The sequence below is a fragment of the Tachypleus tridentatus genome, chromosome 9, assembly GCF_004210375.1.
Source record: "Tachypleus tridentatus isolate NWPU-2018 chromosome 9, ASM421037v1, whole genome shotgun sequence".
In the NCBI taxonomy this organism is placed as follows: domain Eukaryota; kingdom Metazoa; phylum Arthropoda; class Merostomata; order Xiphosura; family Limulidae; genus Tachypleus; species Tachypleus tridentatus.
This window is the reverse complement of record NC_134833.1, coordinates 16537016-16556974: the sequence shown is the minus strand read 5'-3', so window position 1 is coordinate 16556974 and position 19959 is coordinate 16537016. Positions and strand designations below refer to the sequence as shown.

Sequence of the window (19959 nt, the reverse complement as noted above, 5' to 3'; positions counted from 1 at the left end):
TGCTTTCTGTCTAGGTGTGTGCGTATAATGTTTTCTACGGTTTGTGGGGGAAACTTATTGATGTTGATGAAGTATTGTTTTATTTTGTCTAATTCATCGTTAATTTTATCTGGTGAGCATAGTTTTATGGCTGTGTTTATTTGGTTTCTTAGTATGTTGAGTTTTGTTTTGTTTCATGTGCTGAGTCCCAAGGAATGTATAGACCAGTATGGGTGATTTTTCGGTGGATTTCTGTTTTGAATTGTGTGTCGGTTCTTGTAATTTTGAGGTTAAGAAATGATATTTGATTGCTTTCTTCCTGTTCACATGTGAAGTTAATGGGATGTATAGAGTTAATGTGATTGAAAAAATTAAGTATGTGTTCTGTAGATTTGAATCCCTCAACCGTGTCATCTACATATCTGTACCAGTATAGTGGTGGATGTAATGCTGTGTTAATTGCTTGTGTTTCAACTTGTGTCATAAAAATATTGGCTAGAACTGGTGATACTGGGTTGCCCATGCTTAGGCCGTTTGTTTGTATATAGTTTTGGTTGTTGAACATGAAGTTTGTCTTTATTGTGGTGAATTCTATGAGGGTTGCTAATTGGTCACTGGGAATGTCTGTTGTTAGGTTAGGGTCTCGGATATAGAGTTCTAAGGCTATCTTGCAGGCTTCAGTGGTTGGAACTTCTGTAAAGAGGGATATAACATCGAAACTGGCCATTAAGGCTTTATGATTAGGTAGGAATAAAGTGTTCACTCATAAACCTCATAAACCAGATTGTCCATTACGACCAATAATGTCCACATATGAATCATTTAATTACAATCTTGGTAAATACATAGCATGGGCATTCTCCAAATATGTAACATCAGCCAGCTCATTCATCAAAGACTCTTTTAATTTCAAGTCCAATCTAAATCAACTTAATCATAAAGCCTTAATGGCCAGTTTCGATGTTATATCCCTCTTTACAGAAGTTCCAACCACTGAAGCCTGCAAGATAGCCTTAGAACTCTATATCCGAGACCCTAACCTAACAACAGACATTCCCAGTGACCAATTAGCAACCCTCATAGAATTCACCACAATAAAGACAAACTTCATGTTCAACAACCAAAACTATATACAAACAAACGGCCTAAGCATGGGCAACCCAGTATCACCAGTTCTAGCCAATATTTTTATGACACAAGTTGAAACACAAGCAATTAACACAGCATTACATCCACCACTATACTGGTACAGATATGTAGATGACACGGTTGCGGGATTCAAATCTACAGAACACATACTTAATTTTTTCAATCACATTAACTCTATACATCCCATTAACTTCACATGTGAACAGGAAGAAAGCAATCAAATATCATTTCTTAACCTCAAAATTACAAGAACCGACACACAATTCAAAACAGAAATCCACCGAAAAATCACCCATACTGGTCTATACATTCCTTGGGACTCAGCACATGAAACAAAACAAAAACTCAACATATTAAGAAACCAAATAAACACAGCCATAAAACTATGCTCACCATATAAAATTAACGATGAATTAGACAAAATAAAACAATACTTCATCAACATCAATAAGTTTCCCCACAACCGTAGAAAACATTATACGCACACACCTAGACAGAAAGCAAAATCAACCAACTAAAGTAAATATATCTCACGAATCAAAAAATCACGAAACCATATACTGCTGTATACCATATATTCCTAACATCAGCAAACAAATAACCAACATTTGGCAAAAATTAATAACAAAATATGACATTCCAGTTAATACCAAATTTATTCAAAAACCATGCACAAAACTGAGGTCTATACTATGTAAAAACTACACTGACAAACACCACACCAACATTATTTACAAAATACAATGTGATAACTGCCACAACTTCTATATTGGAGAAACAAGTAGAAAATGGAAACCAGATTCAAAGAACATAAAAGTCACCTTCACACGCTTTTGAACACTGCAAGTCAAATAAACACAACATAACCATAGAAAACACTCAAATACTAAATAAAGAAACAAACATAAACAAACGCAAAATTAAAGAAGCCTTACTTATACAACAACTTAAACCCAAAATAAACTAATATAAAGGAACGCCATTATACCTATATTAATATAATAAAATAAATAAAATTATATATTCAAACATCTAATACCGCCCTCTACATTCTGACACTCAGTTATACAACCCCTTTCAAACATGTGGTCAGCTTCCGGTCAGTTACCTCTTTCTTTGTGAACCTGACGATGACCGAAGAAGGTCGAAACGTTGTTCGCTCTTCTATGTAAAATATTTTCTCAACCAAAACGAGCTGTTTTTGCATATAAAGATATTCATTTATAAAAGATAAAATCTTGGCAAATAATTCAGTAATTTCAAAATAACTAGCTGAAATACTCATCCTCTGGGGAAGCGTGTGTGCACGTGTTTCTTATGGCAAAGCCACATCAGGCTATCTGCTGTGTCCACTGAAGGAGAATCAAACCCCTAATTTTAGTGTTGTAAATCTGAAGACTTACAGCTGTCCCAGGAGAGGACCTTCCAAGGCAAGTATAACTGCTGGTTCCTATGGAAGTCTACTGGGCCTAAGGCCCTTTCTGGAATTGTCTGTAGGTTCTACAACCATGTACTCATGATGTTTGACATTCAGTAATGTTCACCATCCATTAGAAAAATGATTTTATTGAAATGTTAGTTTAAAAATGACCTAGCATCACAGTATTACATCACAGAGTAGGTTTTATTGAAGTATTTCTTTGTAAAAACAGTTATCAATGAATATGTCACACTTTTGTTTCAACAGCCATGAGATTTCCACTTAAGGAAAAAACAAATTTTTTAAGTTTTGTTTTTTGTTTTATACTTGAAATTTTTGTACTTTTTATTGGTTAAATCTGAAACATCATTTCTGTGGAAATTTCAATTGTTTTTTATTTGCTATATAAATACTGCCTAGTTATCAAAATATTAACCAATAATGATTGGTGCCAGTGGTTTTCAAGATCCATGTTTCAGGCTTATACATAACAAGCTCCAATATAATAATATTATTTAGCAAATGTTAAGAAAATTTCAGATTTCAATGATCAATTCACATTTCACTATTTTTATTTATTGCACACGTGAAACTAGTTCCTAAATACATTTTACTGAAATTGCAATTCCATATGAACTCCATGTTTTCTCATGACCTAGGTGAAACTTGCTCTCACAAAGTCCTTCATAAAGACTGATGTAGTTTCTTTCCCAGAAGAACACTGCTCTTTCTCATTACACAGATGTAATAATTTATGTTTGTTTATTTCTCCAGGTGTTAACTATAACAGTTTGTGCAACTCTCACAAATTAATTACCAAAAGTCACACATTACTTAATACAATTTTTTATTAAACTTGATTCTGTTACAACTGATAAATTATAACACAATAACAAATAGAAGAAGCCCTTTCTTTTTCACTTTCACGAAATATACACGATAAACAACAGTAATACAACAGAAGTTGTGGAAACCTTTATTTAGTGCCAGTACACTCACTTTTCCTATACTTATTTGGTGATAATGGGTTCAGAATTTGTGAAAAATAAATGTTACCTGAACAAATTAACTGTCATAAAAAAATGAAATTTAAAGATTAGACATCAACTATGTAAAATACAACCATAAGAAAATACTGTCTTTTAAAATAGGGCACTAGTTGCTATTATAAGATATTTTTAACACTTTTTTTTCCCCCTGATGTAAAGTTTATTATTTTTAACATGCCGCTTGATCCATTTGAAAAAATAAAACTGCCATTTCGATAAAGACTTACCATATTCAGAAAACAACTGAATCAAGTCTGATGTTTTCCAAGATTTCGGAAATGTTACGTGAAAAACATGGTCTCGTTTGGGTTCGGCTGTAAAAGAATAATTTTTGCTTTTTTAAACTGAAGTTAAAAAAGAAATAGAAGAAAAACTTAAGATAACCTTAACCTTGCCATAAGTTCGACCCACACATCACATTTAGTTTTTGAAGGTTAACCAACTGCATTTACAAGATATTTTTATGAAGTACAAAAATTCTAAACATGAAACTTCTAAGGTCAAATCTTTAACTCTATATTATTTGTGCATTATTTTAACTATGTAAAAAATTAAGACCAAAAGTGAACTATATGTATATTTAATGTCTCTCTTGACTATTCACCATTTGTTATCTCATCCAATTACAAAATCCTAAAATTTATTATTTACTTCAAATGATTCAGAAGAAAGAACCGACTTTATTAAGTAAAACTATGACAAAATTTGTAAAGAACAAAGCTTAATTTCTCTCGAACAAACTACGAGCATAAAATAACTGCTATACGAGGATATGAAACTAAAATGTAGTTTTAAACATGTGACTGAACTATATGAAAACAAAAATATTTATAAAAGACATTTATAAATACACTAATCCCTTACCATCAGTGCCATTCAGGTTAATGAAGTGTACATCATGGCTCTTTGCTAAATACAATCTAAAAAATTGAAATGCCTTGTTCAATTACAGACATGTAAATATTAATGAAATTTGTAATGCTGGAACTGTAAGATCCACATATTATAAAAGTATTACATAATAACTTGCATACACAAACATCAATTTATTACATACTTTCAACTTATTACTATACAAAAATCTATTATTATTTTTTTTTACTGAATTATTAAATTTAAAGTTTCACAAATAAGACTTCAAACTAATTGGGATTATTTAATGTTTAATAATACATCATACAGATTATAAAAAATAACCACATCTTTACTTTAAAAAAGGAATTTAAATACTACCAGGGTAAATAATTTGGTTTACTTAGTCAAATCTTCCCATTAGACTTTTAACTGGGCTAGATTCTTTACAGTAGGTACCTGTGACTTGTTGGCAATAGATTTCAACAACAAACATGCAGCACACAGTCCACGTATTTTAAAGTAATATATTAAAACAACTGAAAAAGTATATACAAATGTTTGTTACACTGTTGGTTAATACAGTTGTATCCAGATCTTTCAATAACTGTCTTTGATATTTACATTAAAGTCCACACAGACAGGTTTAATAACTTTATAATACAATTAACAAGACAAATTATTTTTCTCTGCTCTATTAATACAAGATAATCAGTGACAAGTTTACTTTAACAAATCATTACAATATGTTATTTATGACTCAACTCATAACCTCTCAGTCTATATCTAATGTAACCTAAGTAAATTTTCAATGCATATTTATACCCTAACAGAGGCCTAGAACGTTCCAAACACTGAGATATTATTATATAATAATACTCACTTGAAAACTTAAATAAATACTACAATAATTTCCAATGCACAACAATGATTCATATAGAATTACATAAACCAGTTTTCAATATACCATCACTTACAAGAATAACATATTTAACACTTACCCTATACAAATCATCTAAATCATAATTCATGTTAAAGAATATGAAATTAAAATAATTATTAACATGTACTTGTTAATATATGGCTTTAAAAGCTGAGATCCTGGAAGAACTGGATATTCTGGAGGATCCTGAAACGAACCTGAAACGATTACGAGAACATAACTAATTAACATTGAGATTTTCTCTTCTTCATATTTCTCAATTTTGTAAACATGTAGCCCCTTCCAGTAGTTGACTTTACAAATTTTAGTTTATATCAGAATACTCAAAAGTTTCGTTTAGTAAAATACATCAAAAGTATCTCTTTACTCACATAATTGTTCTATAATTATACTCCTCTGATACACTATTTTGATGGATCTCAGAAAAAGTAAAGTAACCTAAATTGAGGTAATTATTAATATATTTTATATTTAGTTTTACTTAAGTACATAGACTTTTACAAACGTAACCATGATTAATAATACTGAATGCAAGTATGATACACTCATTTAGTTAGTATACATATTAGCATCAATATTATCATCAATACAATTACTAGAAGATCTCTAACGTATTGTTACTTAAACGTAAATTTAGATAACGTAATCACGAATGAGTGTTTAATGAAAGTAAGAAAACTTGTTTACTCAAACAATAAATGAACATTAATCAAATGATAACTAATAACATTATCAGTATATATCCAACATAATTTTACTTTTATATCAGTTCTACAAAAAGGCCAAGACACCTTCCTTTCTAACATGTAAGAAAAATATTTATTATATCTCTTACAAAGACAACAAACTTTAATAAAGAGCAAAATACATAAAATTAATTATAGCTTTAAACACATTAAATTCAAAATATTACGAAAAATATAAACTAAATATTTTGATGTATAATATGGATATAAAATAAACTGGCATAAATTAAATGCTGAACTTCTCAGAATAAAATAATAAAAAGATGTACAAGATAAAATAAGCCCACCTAGATGATTAGCGAGGGTAATAAAACAAAGTCCAGTGATAAATGCGTCATATCCTGCTTCATGCTGTTTTTCATTTACAGTCGTATAGGCACAGATATCATCAGCATGCTCTAGACAATAAAAGAACAAAATGCTATTAAACCAAGTTGACTTTGAATAATGAGGGATTAAGTCTTCCAAGAGGAGTAACTCCCATCACTAAAACCACACAACTTTACATCATAAAATATTAAAATTTATATTCTGATAAATAGACCTTGTAACCATAAAATAACACTAAAAAGAAAAGGCATTTTGTGTTATTGCTGTTTTTTAAGTGTGTTATGATACTTTATATTTAACATCACTATTTACTTCAAATAATGAAACAAAAATACTGTATCCATCCATAAATTAAAAATACATTCTTACCAACTGTTGGGATTGTGAAAGGTTTTCTTCTTATCTGTTCCAACAAATCATTCAAACTTGTTGAACTAATGTAATCCTAAAAACATATTGTCAGAGAACAATCAGTATTCCATAAAACAATGTAATCCTACACATGTAATGTTACAGAATAGTCAGTATCCAATGAAATAATGTAATCCTATACACGTAATGTTACAGAAAAGTCAGTATTCTATGAAACAATGTAATCCTATACAGGTAATGTTACAGAAAAGTCAGTATTCCATGAAACAATGTAATCCTATACAGGTAATGTTACAGAAAAGTCAGTATTCTATGAAACAATGTAATCCTATACACAATGTCACACAAAAATGTCAGTATTCCATGAAACAATATAATCCTATACACGTAATGTTACAGAAAAGTCAGTATTCCATGAAACAATGTAATTCTACACATGTAGGATTACAGAAAAGTCAGTATTCCATGAAACAATGTAATCCTATATACGTAATATTACAGAAAAGTCAGTATTCCATGAAACAATGTAATCCTATACACGTAATATTACAGAAAAGTCAGTATTCCATGAAACAATGTAATCCTACACACGTAATGTTACAGAAAAGTCAGTGTTCCATGAAACAATGTAATCCTACACACGTAATGTTACAGAAAAGTCAGTATTCCATGAAACAATGTAATCCTATACACAATGTCACACAAAAATGTCAGTATTCCATGAAACAATGTAATCCTATACATGTAATGTTACAGAAAAGTCAGTATTCTATGAAACAATGTAATCCTATACATGTAATGTTACAGAAAAGTCAGTATTCCATAAAACAATGTAATCCTATACATGTAATGTTACAGAAAAGTCAGTATTCGATGAAACAATATAATCCTACACACGTAATGTTACAGAAAAGTCAGTATTCGATGAAACAATGTAATCCTACACACGTAATGTTACAGAAAAGTCAGTATTCGATGAAACAATGTAATCCTATACAGGTAATGTTACAGAAAAGTCAGTATTCCATGAAACAATGTAATCCTATACAGTTAATGTTACAGAAAAGTCAGTATTCTATGAAACAATGTAATCCTATACACAATGTCACACAAAAATGTCAGTATTCCATGAAACAATATAATCCTATACACGTAATGTTACAGAAAAGTCAGTATTCCATGAAACAATGTAATCCTACACATGTAGGATTACAGAAAAGTCAGTATTCCATGAAACAATGTAATCTTATACACGTAATGTTACAGAAAAGTCAGTGTTCCATGAAACAATGTAATCTTATACACGTAATGTTACAGAAAAGTCAGTGTTCCATGAAACAATGTAATCCTACACACAATGTTACAGAAAAGTCAGTATTCCATGAAATAATGTAATCCTAAACATGTAATGTTAAATAAAAGACACTATTCCTTTAAACAATGCAATCCTACACACAATGTTACAGGAAATTCAATACCTGTTTAAACCTATGTGCACATACTGACAGCTACCACAAACTTTTAAATAAATATAACTTTACATACAAATAGCATTTAATAAATAAAGAAATGATAATTTAGCACATGTCATAGAGTAAAAATAAAGATTCATGTTAAAAGAAACACTTTATTCAATAAGATATAACAAACCACATACGAAAAACACACTTTCAAGAATTATTTTAATGAAACCTCGCAATTATCATAAAGTATGCAATTACACGAGGTCAAGAATCCGACAACAATCAACAAGTACTATTCGTGCTATCTTGTTACCACAATCACATCGAGCAAAGTTTGGCTTGAGATATAACATTGGAGCTAAGTATTTTATAGGTGTAAAAACAAAGTTGGTTAAACTTTCAAAATTATGGAAGAATAAAAAACATTATTTTTGTTATGTTACTATCTTGATCAATATTAATGAAAACTGTCTCTTTACCTACATCTTAGCAGAACCTAGTGTAACCTAACAAAACAATTCACAGCCATTTTTCAACTTATAAAACAATGTAGTTACTACAATAGCATACATGTTTGGTATTAGAGGCTATGCATGAGAAAACAACACAAGTTTAATGTGATGTGAAGTGATATTTTGTTCCTCTATAAAAACCTGTCAACATACATCACTAGCATCCCTAACTTGCAACAATTTCTTTATAATCAAATTTTTTAAAAGGTAATAATTCTATACAAAAGTTTAAATTTATGAGCACAGAATTATAAATCTTATTAACATTGTTTTTTTTAACAGAAATTTAATTTATATATACAAGAATAAAACAAACATCAGCTGACAAACTACTTATAATAAGGTGATATCAATTATAAAAGTAAACAAAAATAACAGAAAACATGTATGAAAAAAAGTCTATTGAACCTGTTTTGTTTTGTTTTAAATTTCAAGAGTGCTTTACCTTCTTTACAGGATGACAAAACTTAAAAAATTCTAAATACCATTTGACTAGTGCCATCTGGTATTAGAAAAACTCAATAAAATTTCTTACTGTTATAAATTAATTCAGTTTTTTATTTCTAACTCTGGCCAATCAGCATCACCAATGACATTTACTTGTCACTACTAGTTTAATGTAAATTTTTTGTTTGCTAATAATATTTTGTTATAAAATAAATAACTGCAGTTAATTTCATGTATATAACATTCACAGTTACAATGACCAATATTTATTTCATGTACATAAACCTTCACAGTGCACAATAACCAACGTTAATTTCATGTATATAGCATTCACAGTTACAATAACCAACATTTATTTCATGTACATAAACTTTCACAGTGCACAATAACCAACGTTAATTTCATGTATATAGCATTCACAGTTACAATAACCAACATTTATTTCATGTACATAAACCTTCACAGTGCACAATAACCAATGTTAATTTCATGTATATAACGTTCACAGTGCACAATAACCATAGTTTATTTTATTTATATAACCCTTCACAGTGCACACGAGTTGGATACCATTTGTCTTGAGTTTTGATTTATCACTTTTGTGTCTCTCATTCAATCTATGGCACACCCAACCCTTCTTTCCCTACATCCCTCCAAAGGTAAGTCCTCAAGTTTTCTAGTGAAGATTACACAATGAAGTTAAATGACCAAAGAATATCTCCATTAAAACAAAAAGCTTTCACAAATGTTTTGATAAAACTCCTCAGGTTTTTTAACATTCATCACGTTACTTTTCCCGCAGTGTATTGTTCGTACATGAAATTCTTTTCGCAATACTCGAAGCAGTGAATCACAGAGAATTCACAAAGTTTAATAAATATTAATACTGGGTATCGCTAAAGTGTGCTCTCCATGAACATGAATAAATTATGTAATTAAAAATAGCATACAAACAAATTTCGAACGTTGTTAAACGATGAATGAATGCAGGATCCCCAACAAAGGATGTGAAACTATAAATAACCTTTTTTAGTGGCTTTCAAACTATGTAGCAAACACTGCAATAGTATAACAAAATTACCAAGAAAATATACATATATATACACAAACAAAACACTGTTGCTACAGCAAGGGAATATTTTAAATTCAGGTATTTTTACAAAGATGTTTTTTCTATTTGTCATTGGTATGTTTGTGGTGCAATATATTAATAACTCTAATAATAAAGATGAAATTTAAATTTCACATCAAGTATTTTCTATACCTTACATCTGTCATAACTGAAAATTATCATTACACTTATTTATATTCCATTATAATTTATTGTTATAATGGATAGTGTAATAAAAATATTTGACATTTATTACTTCATCACTTTTATCTAACATTCAAAATTTCATATTTTCTGACAGAATATTTTTCTGTAGTTTCTTTATATGAATTTCAACAAGCTTTATTAAATCTGCTTAATAACATTATTATTTGCTTCAACTTCCAAATCTACAAACAATCTTTAAAGTTAAACCCAGCTTACTTGATTGTAAAGATACAACTTTAAATAGAAAATAACATGGCTACATGCCTGTGGCCTCCAAAGTGACCAATATCCCAATTTTTGCCAAAAAGGATAACTAATTGGTCTTAAATTAAAAGGAGTTTTTTGTTTGTGTTTTTTTTTTTTGGCAGTGCATGATCAAAAGAACCATTTTGCAAGTTTCTTATCAGTAATGAGGACTTCTGATCAATCTATACCTAATCAATAACGTGGTAAAATGATTTAAAACCTTTTTGAAGCCTTCATTGGAGGCATTTCCTTCCCTCTCTTTCTTATGTCTACACTTTAACTCCCCTTAACTGATTATTTGTTTGGTTTTTAATTTCACACAAAACTACACGAGGGCTAGAAATAATAAAGCTAACTGCATTTCAAGAATCTTTACCTCAAAACTTTAGAACTGCTATTTTGTCATCTTTAGCAAATATTTAAAGTAATTTGCAAGGAAAATGACAAAATATCAAGTTTTAATTTCCTTATAGAGTTTCAGCTATAAACACATCAAATTTCAAATATTTTTATGCCAATCTTAAAGCAAATGATTATACTTAAGAAAATACCATCCCCTGGAAATATAATTATCCAGGTCTTGTTTCTATTCCCTGGAAATATGATTATCCAGGTTTTCTTTCTATCCCCTGGAAATATACTGTATTCCCTGGCATCAAAGACACCAAAGCTATGGAGATTTTCAACCATGACAAGATAAAGGTAATCTTGGTTGTGTTTAGTGACAAAAACTACTTTGATGACAAGGTTCCTTATTTACTGAATATAACTAACATTTATCACATTGAAATACTCTAGGCTTGTGTGAGCCCTTAGCCACATCGCCACTGGCGAAAAGAAGCAGCCTGTGGCTAACAAATCTAGAGTTGGTTTTGCCACAGTGGTGAAAGATAATTTTTCGGTCTTGGATGGTTTTCCTTTATTTATTCTGCTCAAGTTTCGGTCTTAACAGCTTTCATGGTTTTTTATTGCCATCCATGCCATTAATCATGAAAAATGACCAGAGGCGCCCCCCAGTGAGTTGAAGAAACAAGAAACGTCTTTAAATTATCACTGATTGTAATCTACATTTTCTTTATATGTATTTTTATGATTTCAGGGATATGACAATAAACAAATTAAATTTAAAAAAATAATTATTACTCAGCTGTGCTAATTATTTCTTTCATTTTCATTTCTTATGCTACATGTTTGGTTCTGCCCGTGGTACACAAACAGTAATCAGAGAAAACCGGACTTTCGTCAAACCAACATATGGTCTGTATCAAAGTGGAAATCCCAAGTTTCATTGACATGTGTTTGAATTGAGATCATGACAACTCCTAGATCAGGTAAAAAGACGTATATATTTATACGTTAGATATATCAAGTTTTTTTTTCAAAAGAAGGTCGAAGCAACAACATCAACTGATGGTTGGAAATCCACTTCCAAAAGAAAAGACAGCTCTGAAGAAACTGAAGTTTGCAGCAGTGAACAGACTGTCGGTGTGAAAAAAATATACCCGCGATTTTCACAGAGTTGTTAAAAAAACTTGGTTTTCACAGTTTCCTTGGCTGGAACATGTTTCCCAATAAAATACATTTCATTGCATATTATGCGAAGACAAGAAGAAAACAAATATTTATGCTACCACTGGGAAAATTGCTACTAAGCCTAAAAAAGACGACTTGGTGAAGCATGCACGGTCAGAAGATCATCGCAGTGCAGTAGCATCACAAGTTTTGAAGAAGGACATGTCAACTGCTGCTGTGAATGTGTATGTTGGGTGTAAAGGTGACATTCAGGCACAGATGACCACATTACTTGTACAAACAAAGGAAGCCATTGTGAAGTTTTATTTCCTCCTTTCACTACAAGTATTCAATGTAAGAATATTCTTCATTCTAGTATTAATAAGATACTTTCTGTTTTCTACAGTATTTTCTTAAAACAAAAGGCAATTTGACAATTTTCCAAAAGTGAAACATTTTGAATATATCTATCAAAAATTAAGTAGCGAGCCAACTTTTCCAAATCTTCTTCTTTTTCATGTGTCAAATCTGCGGCAGACATCGACGACCATGTCATGCCAGACTTCTCTGTTGTCAATCCTCCTTATCAACTCGATGTTGCTCATTGAGTTCTTGGTGACAGTTATTGAGGCTGTCGATATATTTAGTTCTTTGACACCCTCTGCTTTTCCTCCCTTCTATTTTTCCACATAGCATCTGTTTCTCTATCCCATTCTTCCTACAGATGTGTCCTAGAAATTCCATTTGTCTCTTTCTTATAGTTTTCATGAGGGACCTTTTGTATCCTGCCAGTTCCATGACTTCCACATTTGTTTTTCTTTCAGTCCATGATATTTTTAGCATCCTTCTAAGGAACCACATTTCAGCAGCTTCTAATCTCTTCTCTGTATCAAATATCTTTTTTCCAAATATCTTTGTTTATTACTTTAATTGGTGGTCTTATTTCAAAACACAAGTTCTTATATATTTTTAACAGGGAGTGACCTCTCTAAAGAAACTCAGTCACAAAGTGGAACAGAGAGGTTCGTATACACCCACAGCCAGTCTCTGGATGATATGTACAGTGCCCTAAATCATGTAGTTCAGGATGAAATGCAGGCACACTTTCAGGCATTGCCTTTCCCATTTTTTGCTCTTGAAGCAGATGAAGTAACTGATGCAGGAAACACCTCTATACTGATAATTTATATCAGGTATCTTTCATCATTAGATGAGATTACAAGTCAATACCTTGCTGTGCGTGAGCTGACCAACACTGGGACTGATTCCATCTATAACACAATATGCTCAGTCAAAGCAGATCGCAACTGATGGTGCAAATGTCATGGTGGAAATAAAAACAAGTGTTGCTACAAAATATAAGGAGGAATGCCCCTGGATAATAATAAGTCATTATTGGCACACAGATTATAGTTGGCAGCTGAAAAGGCAGCAAACCAGGTGCCATACCTTGTGAAGTACATTTCAGTTTTGAACCAGTTTGCAAAAAGCCTGAAATATTCTCTCAAGTTGTGTTGGGTTCTGGAAGAGACCAAAGTATTGCATGGAGAGAAAAACAACAAAATCAAGCAAGTGTTCTTCACATGATGGCTCTCTTTTAATGATTCCGTTCAAGCACTAGTCACCTGTATTGTATCTGTGATCAGCTGCCTGCAGGTCGTAGCAATGGAACGTGGTACTCCAGGCCGAGCCTTACTACATGGTCTAGTTCAGAAAATGTCATGTTACAGCTTTGCCATGATGACACATTTTTGGGCTGATGCTGTTGGCATTCTTGGACTTTTGTCAAGATCTCTACAGAGAACTGATTTATCTTATGATCAGGCTAAAGCAATTATGGATGGGTCAATTCTGTCAATTCAGTTGCTGGTACACATCCATGGTCCTTACACACATACTGCACTGAAGGAACTCTCACAAGCTCCTGATGACAGTGGTTACACTTCTTACAGAGGCCATGACATCAAAGATATTGATAAACAAAGTGAAAAGTACAGATCAGATTCTGAGTCATTTGTTGAAGAGGTGGTCACAAGACTACAAGTAGCATTCCCAGACACTAACATCATGTCATTGTTTCAATATTTAGCCCATGTCACAACAGAGCAGTATCTGATGAGGATGATCTGAAGAAACTCATCCAACACTTCTCTCCTTTCATCAATGAGGATGAGACACTGACTGAATGGCTGCTACTAAGGAACATAATGGAACAGGATGCTCACAAAAACAGAAACATGAAAAGCTTCTACAAAGAATGCATCCACCAGACCCATCAAACTTTTCCAAATCTGTCTCTGCTTGCAGAAATTAGGTTAATAATTCCAGTTACATCTGGTGACTGTGAGCAGGGAATTAGCGGGTACAACAGCATCAAAACAGATCCCAGGAACAGTCTGTCTGTGGACAAGACAGAAATGTTACTCAACTAATCCATGGAGTCCAAACCTTTAGATCATTTTAACTTCAACTCTGCATTCAGATACCAGGTAGAACACTCGCAAAGACAGACGTGGGTACCATTCCCTGCTGAAGAAATGTGCTTTGGAACCTCAGGTGTCAACTTCTACCACATCTTCTGTTGAGAATGATTTGGCTGAAGAGCTGCCACTGAATTTATCTACTTACTAGCCATGCTACCATACTCTAGTTTTAAGTCACTTTTTTGTTTCCGAGTTATTTTGAGAAATGTATCTCTTTATTTTCCTCTTTACCATGTTTATTTTGTTATTTTGTTTGTTTTGGTTTTTTTGTCAGGAAAGATTGATGGGGAATAAAAAATAGTACAAAACTTAAAGTCTTGTAGATTTTCACATAATTACAACTATTTTTTACTGGGTGGAATTGATGCATATTAAAAGACATGCACCACACAGTTTTTGGCAACCTAAAATTGTGGCTAAACAACTGTCACTGCGGCTATAAGAAAATTACTTTCAGTGATGTCGAGAAAACCCACTTGTAGAGAAATATATATGCAAAAACGGCTCGTTTGGGTTGAGAAAATATTTTACATAGAAGAGCAAACAACGTTTTGACCTTCTTCGGTCATCGTCAGGTTCACAAAGAAAGAGGTAACTGACCGGAAGCTGACAACATGTTTGAAAGGGGTTGTGCAACTGAGTGTCGGAAAGTAGAGGGCGGTGTTAGATGTTTGAATATATAATTTTATTTATTATATTAATATAGGTATAAAGGGCGTTCCCTTATATTGGTTTATTTTGGGTTTAAGTTGTTGTATAAGAAAGGCTTCTTTAATTTTGCATTTGTTTATGTTTGTTTCTTTATTTAGTATTTGAGTGTTTTCTATGGTTATGTTGTGTTTATTTGACTTGCAGTGTTCGAAAACGTGTGAAGGTGACTTTTTATGTTCTTTGAATCTGGTTTCCATTTTTCTACTTGTTTCTCCAATATAGAAGTCGTGGCAGTTATCGCATTGTATTTTATAAATAATGTTGGTGTGGTGTTTGTCAGTGTAGTTTTTACATAGTATAGACCTCAGTTTTGTGCCTGGTTTTTGAATAAATTTGGTATTAACTGGAATGTCAAATTTTTTATTACTAGTTTTTGCAAAATGTTGGTTATTTGTCTGCTGATGTCAGGAATATATGGTATACAGCAGTATATGGTTTCATGATTTTTTGATTCATGAGATATATTTACTTTTGTTGGTTGATTTTGCTTTCTGTCTAGGTGTGTGCATATAATGTTTTCTACAGTTTGTGGAGGAAACTTATTGATGTTGATGAAGTATTGTTTTAGTTTGTCTAATTCATCGTTAATTTTATCTGGTGAGCATAGTTTTATGGCTGTGTTTATTTGGTTTCTTAGTATGTTGAGTTTTTGTTTTGTTTCATGTGCTGAGTCCCAAGGAATGTATAGTCCAGTATGGGTGGTTTTTCGGTGGATTTCTGTTTTGAATTGGGTGTCGGTTCTTGTAATTTTGAGGTTAAGAAATGATATTTGATTGCTTTCTTCCTGTTCACATGTGAAGTTAATGTTGGGATGTATAGAGTTAATGTGATTGAAAAAATTAAGTATGTGTTCTGTAGATTTGAATCCTGCAACCGTGTCATCTACATATCTGTACCAGTATAGTGGTGGATGTAATGCTATGTTAATTGCTTGTGTTTCAACTTGTGTCATAAAAATATTGGCTAGAACTGGTGATACTGGGTTGCCCATGCTTAGGCCATTTGTTTGTATATAGTTTTGGTTGTTGAACATGAAGTTTGTCTTTATCGTGGTGAATTCTATGAGGGTTGCTAATTGGTTACTGGGAATGTCTGTTGTTAGGTTAGGGTCTCGGATATAGAGTTCTAAGGCTATCTTGCAGGCTTCAGTGGTTGGAACTTCTGTAAAGAGGGATATAACATCAAAACTGGCCATTAAGGCTTTATGATTAAGTTGATTTAGATTAGACTTGAAATTAAAAGTCTTTGATGAATGAGCTGGCTGATGTTACATATTTGGAGAATACCCATGCTATGTATTTTCCGAGATTGTAATTAAACGATTCATATGTGAACATTATTGGTCGTAATGGACAATCTGGTTTATGAAGTTTGGGGATGCTGTATATTTGTGGTGTGCGTGAGTCGGTTTTACATAGGTATGAATAAAGTGTTTGTGAAATTGTGTTGGCTTTTTCATCTGTAGTAGTAATTTGTTCAGTTGTGTTTCGTGTGTCTTTGTTGGATTTGTGTTTATTTGTTTAAATTTGTTCGTGTCTGATAGGATGTTCTTCATTTTTTGGATGTATTCATTCATGTTCATTATGACTATAGCGTTACCTTTATCTGCTTTCAGAATTTTTATGTTTTTGTCTTGATTTAGGTTTTTAATGGAATTAATGTTTCTTTTTGTAAGATTGTTTTTAAAACAAGACAAAAACATAAAGTTTTGATGCTGTTGTACCCGCTAATTCTCCGCTCACAGTCACCAAATGTAACTGGAATTATTAATTGAATTTCTGCAAGCTGAGACAGATTTGGAAAAGTTTGATGGATCTGGTGGATGCATTCTTTGTAGAAGCTTTTCATGTTTCTGTTTTTGTGAGCATCCTGTTCCATTATGTTTTGAGTTTCTTCAGATAGATACTGCTCTGCTGTGAGCCATTCAGTCAGTGCCTCATCCTCATCTGATAAATCAATATCTTTGATGAGAGAAGTGCTGGCATGAGTTTCTTCAGATCCATCCTCAGCAACTGATACAGAATGACTCTGCTTTAGTGACATAAGATAAATATTGAAACAATGACATGTTAGTACTAGTCTGGGAATGCTACTTGTAGTCAATACAGTTGACTAGTGCTTGGACGGAATCATTAAAAGAGAGCCATCATGTGAAGAACACTTGCTTGATTTTGTTGTTTTTCTCTCCATGCAATGCTTTGGTCTCTTCCAGAACCCGACACAACTTGAGAGAATATTTCAGGCTTTTTGCAAACTGGTTCAAAACTGAAATGTACTTCACAAGGTATGGCACCTGGTTTGCTGCCTTTTCAGCAGTCAACTGTAATCTGTGTGTCGAAGTCCTTGATGATGAATGGGGTCCATCATCTCTAAGGCCGAGGGTCTGGCAGAGCCATAGACCATTGGTCCAAAGTCGAGTTTTCAACAAATAAGAGCACAATATATCTTTAACATAGAACATCGAGAGCAGTGAAAGTGGACCAGTCTGCCTGATCCAGCTTCCACCGGGGCATGCGGGTAGGGTGGCATTGACTACGGCCAGTCTCTCTCAAAAGTATAGGAAAATGATCACTGCCTGGTGGATTATTGCCAACCCTTCATGAAAAATGGTAAAATAATGAAGGGGAGCAAACCCAGAGATAAATAGCAGTAAAGGACTGACTAGGTGCATGAAAATAAGTGGAAGAACCAGCATTGAAAAGAGAAAGATTGTGTTCAGAGAGCATAGCTCTACAGAGCAACCCCTCCTCCTATCAATAACAGCACTTCCCCAGAGGGAATGATGTCCATTAAAGTCCCCAGGATTAGAAATGCAGACGGCAACTGTTCAACGAGAGCATCAAGGTCTGAGTGATCATATGTCTCTCCAAGGGACAGATAGAGAGAACAAACAGTGATGGTATGATCCAAGGAGACACGGATGGCTACGGCCTCCAAGGGTGTGTTGAGTGACAAAGACAGGGTGGGCACATGCTGAGCAACCAATAGTGCCACCCATCCATGTACTCATCCATCATACAGCCTGCCATTTCTTTACAGAGAAAACTGCCAAATGGTGACTGTATCAGCAGCTTTTAGAAATGTTTCTTGTAAGAAAAGACATACAGAATGGTAGGTATCAATGTTTTGATATCATCCAGATTAGAACATAAACCTCAACAGTTCCATTGTATCAAGGTGGCCATTTTTAATGGATCCTGCCCTGGGTCGATTGGGCAGGTCTTTGTTGTTGGAAGGGGATTCCAGTGACTTAGGATGCAAACGAATAATTGTTTTGTCTCTTGTGGTGGGAGAAAAAGATGTATCAGAAGAAATGCCTGTATTTGAAACCAAAGGATGTGAATATTGAGATTTGTTGGACTGTATGGGAGGAACAGAGATGAGTGTAGAAGTCGATTCATCAACCTTTTTAACCATGGAGGTCAAAAAACTTTTCATTTGTTTTGAAAACGATTCTCTTTGAAGTACAGAGAGATCTGTCTGCATTCCCTCTGTAGTTGTGGAACAAAGTGCAGCAGCATATTTCCGAGTTTGAGTGGCGGACAGCAATTTCCCAGCCTCAGGATAACTAATGTTATGAGTCGTTTTCAACCGCTGCACCTCTTTTTCCTCCAACCATTTTGGGCAAGAACGAAAGTAGGAAGGGTGGGAACCATTGCAGTTGACACAATGTGGGTCCATGTGACACTCATAGGCATCGTGGTTCTTGCCACCACAACAAGCACATGTCAGGGAACCACGACAGGACGTCTTTGAGTGGCCGAACCTCTGACATTGGAAACATCAAAGAGGGTTTGGAATGTACGGTTGTACTCTGCAGATTAGATAACCTGCCATGATGGTGGCAGGTGCACGCGGTGATGAAAATGTCAAAACGAGGATATTTGTCGGTAGTGTAACTCCGCCTTTGCAAGTGAAGATGCACCTCACTGCAGAAACTCCTTGAGTGGAGAGATCAGCAAGAATCTCTGACTTGGGGACGTTATTCAAATCCCTCTCAACAATAACTCCTCGTGATGAATTCAAGGTAGCATGAAGGGTAACCTCAATAGGTACATCCCAATTGCCTGTGAATTCAAGAGGAGTTCACTGTGTTGGGATGTGGATGTTTCAACCAATATGTCTCCAGATCGAAGCTTCTTTACTGACTTTGGAGAGCCAGCAAGTCCCTCTAGTCCCTTATGAATAAAAAAGGGGGACATTTGCCCTAAAGGTTTTTCTGAAAGAGAATGTAATATAAGAAAATGAGGTACATGTGTTACAGATGTTGAAGACTGCTGCTCAGAGTCTTCAAGACATAGTCATTTACCTATTGACTGTTTTTTCACTATTTTATTTAAATTTTTTGTTGGAGGATCCATAGGAAAAAAGGAAAATTTTGGTACCCACTGACCCCACCCACCATGGAGCCCTACAAGGGGACGCAC

The 19959-nt window shown here is 33.4% G+C and overlaps 1 protein-coding gene across 3 annotated transcripts in view; it reads right to left on the bottom strand.

Annotated features, from left to right (window-relative positions):
- LOC143224780 (poly(A)-specific ribonuclease PARN-like) overlaps positions 1-19959 on the bottom strand; it is a 52449-nt gene that overhangs the window by 13981 nt on the left and 18509 nt on the right. For all 3 annotated transcript variants that reach the window (XM_076453075.1, XM_076453076.1, XM_076453074.1), the window contains 5 exons: positions 6838-6913; positions 6426-6536; positions 5520-5589; positions 4462-4517; positions 3825-3911 (listed from right to left, as the gene is read on the bottom strand). In XM_076453075.1, the coding sequence (XP_076309190.1) occupies positions 3825-3911; positions 4462-4517; positions 5520-5589; positions 6426-6536; positions 6838-6913 (400 nt within the window). The remainder of the gene's footprint in view (positions 1-3824; positions 3912-4461; positions 4518-5519; positions 5590-6425; positions 6537-6837; positions 6914-19959) is intronic.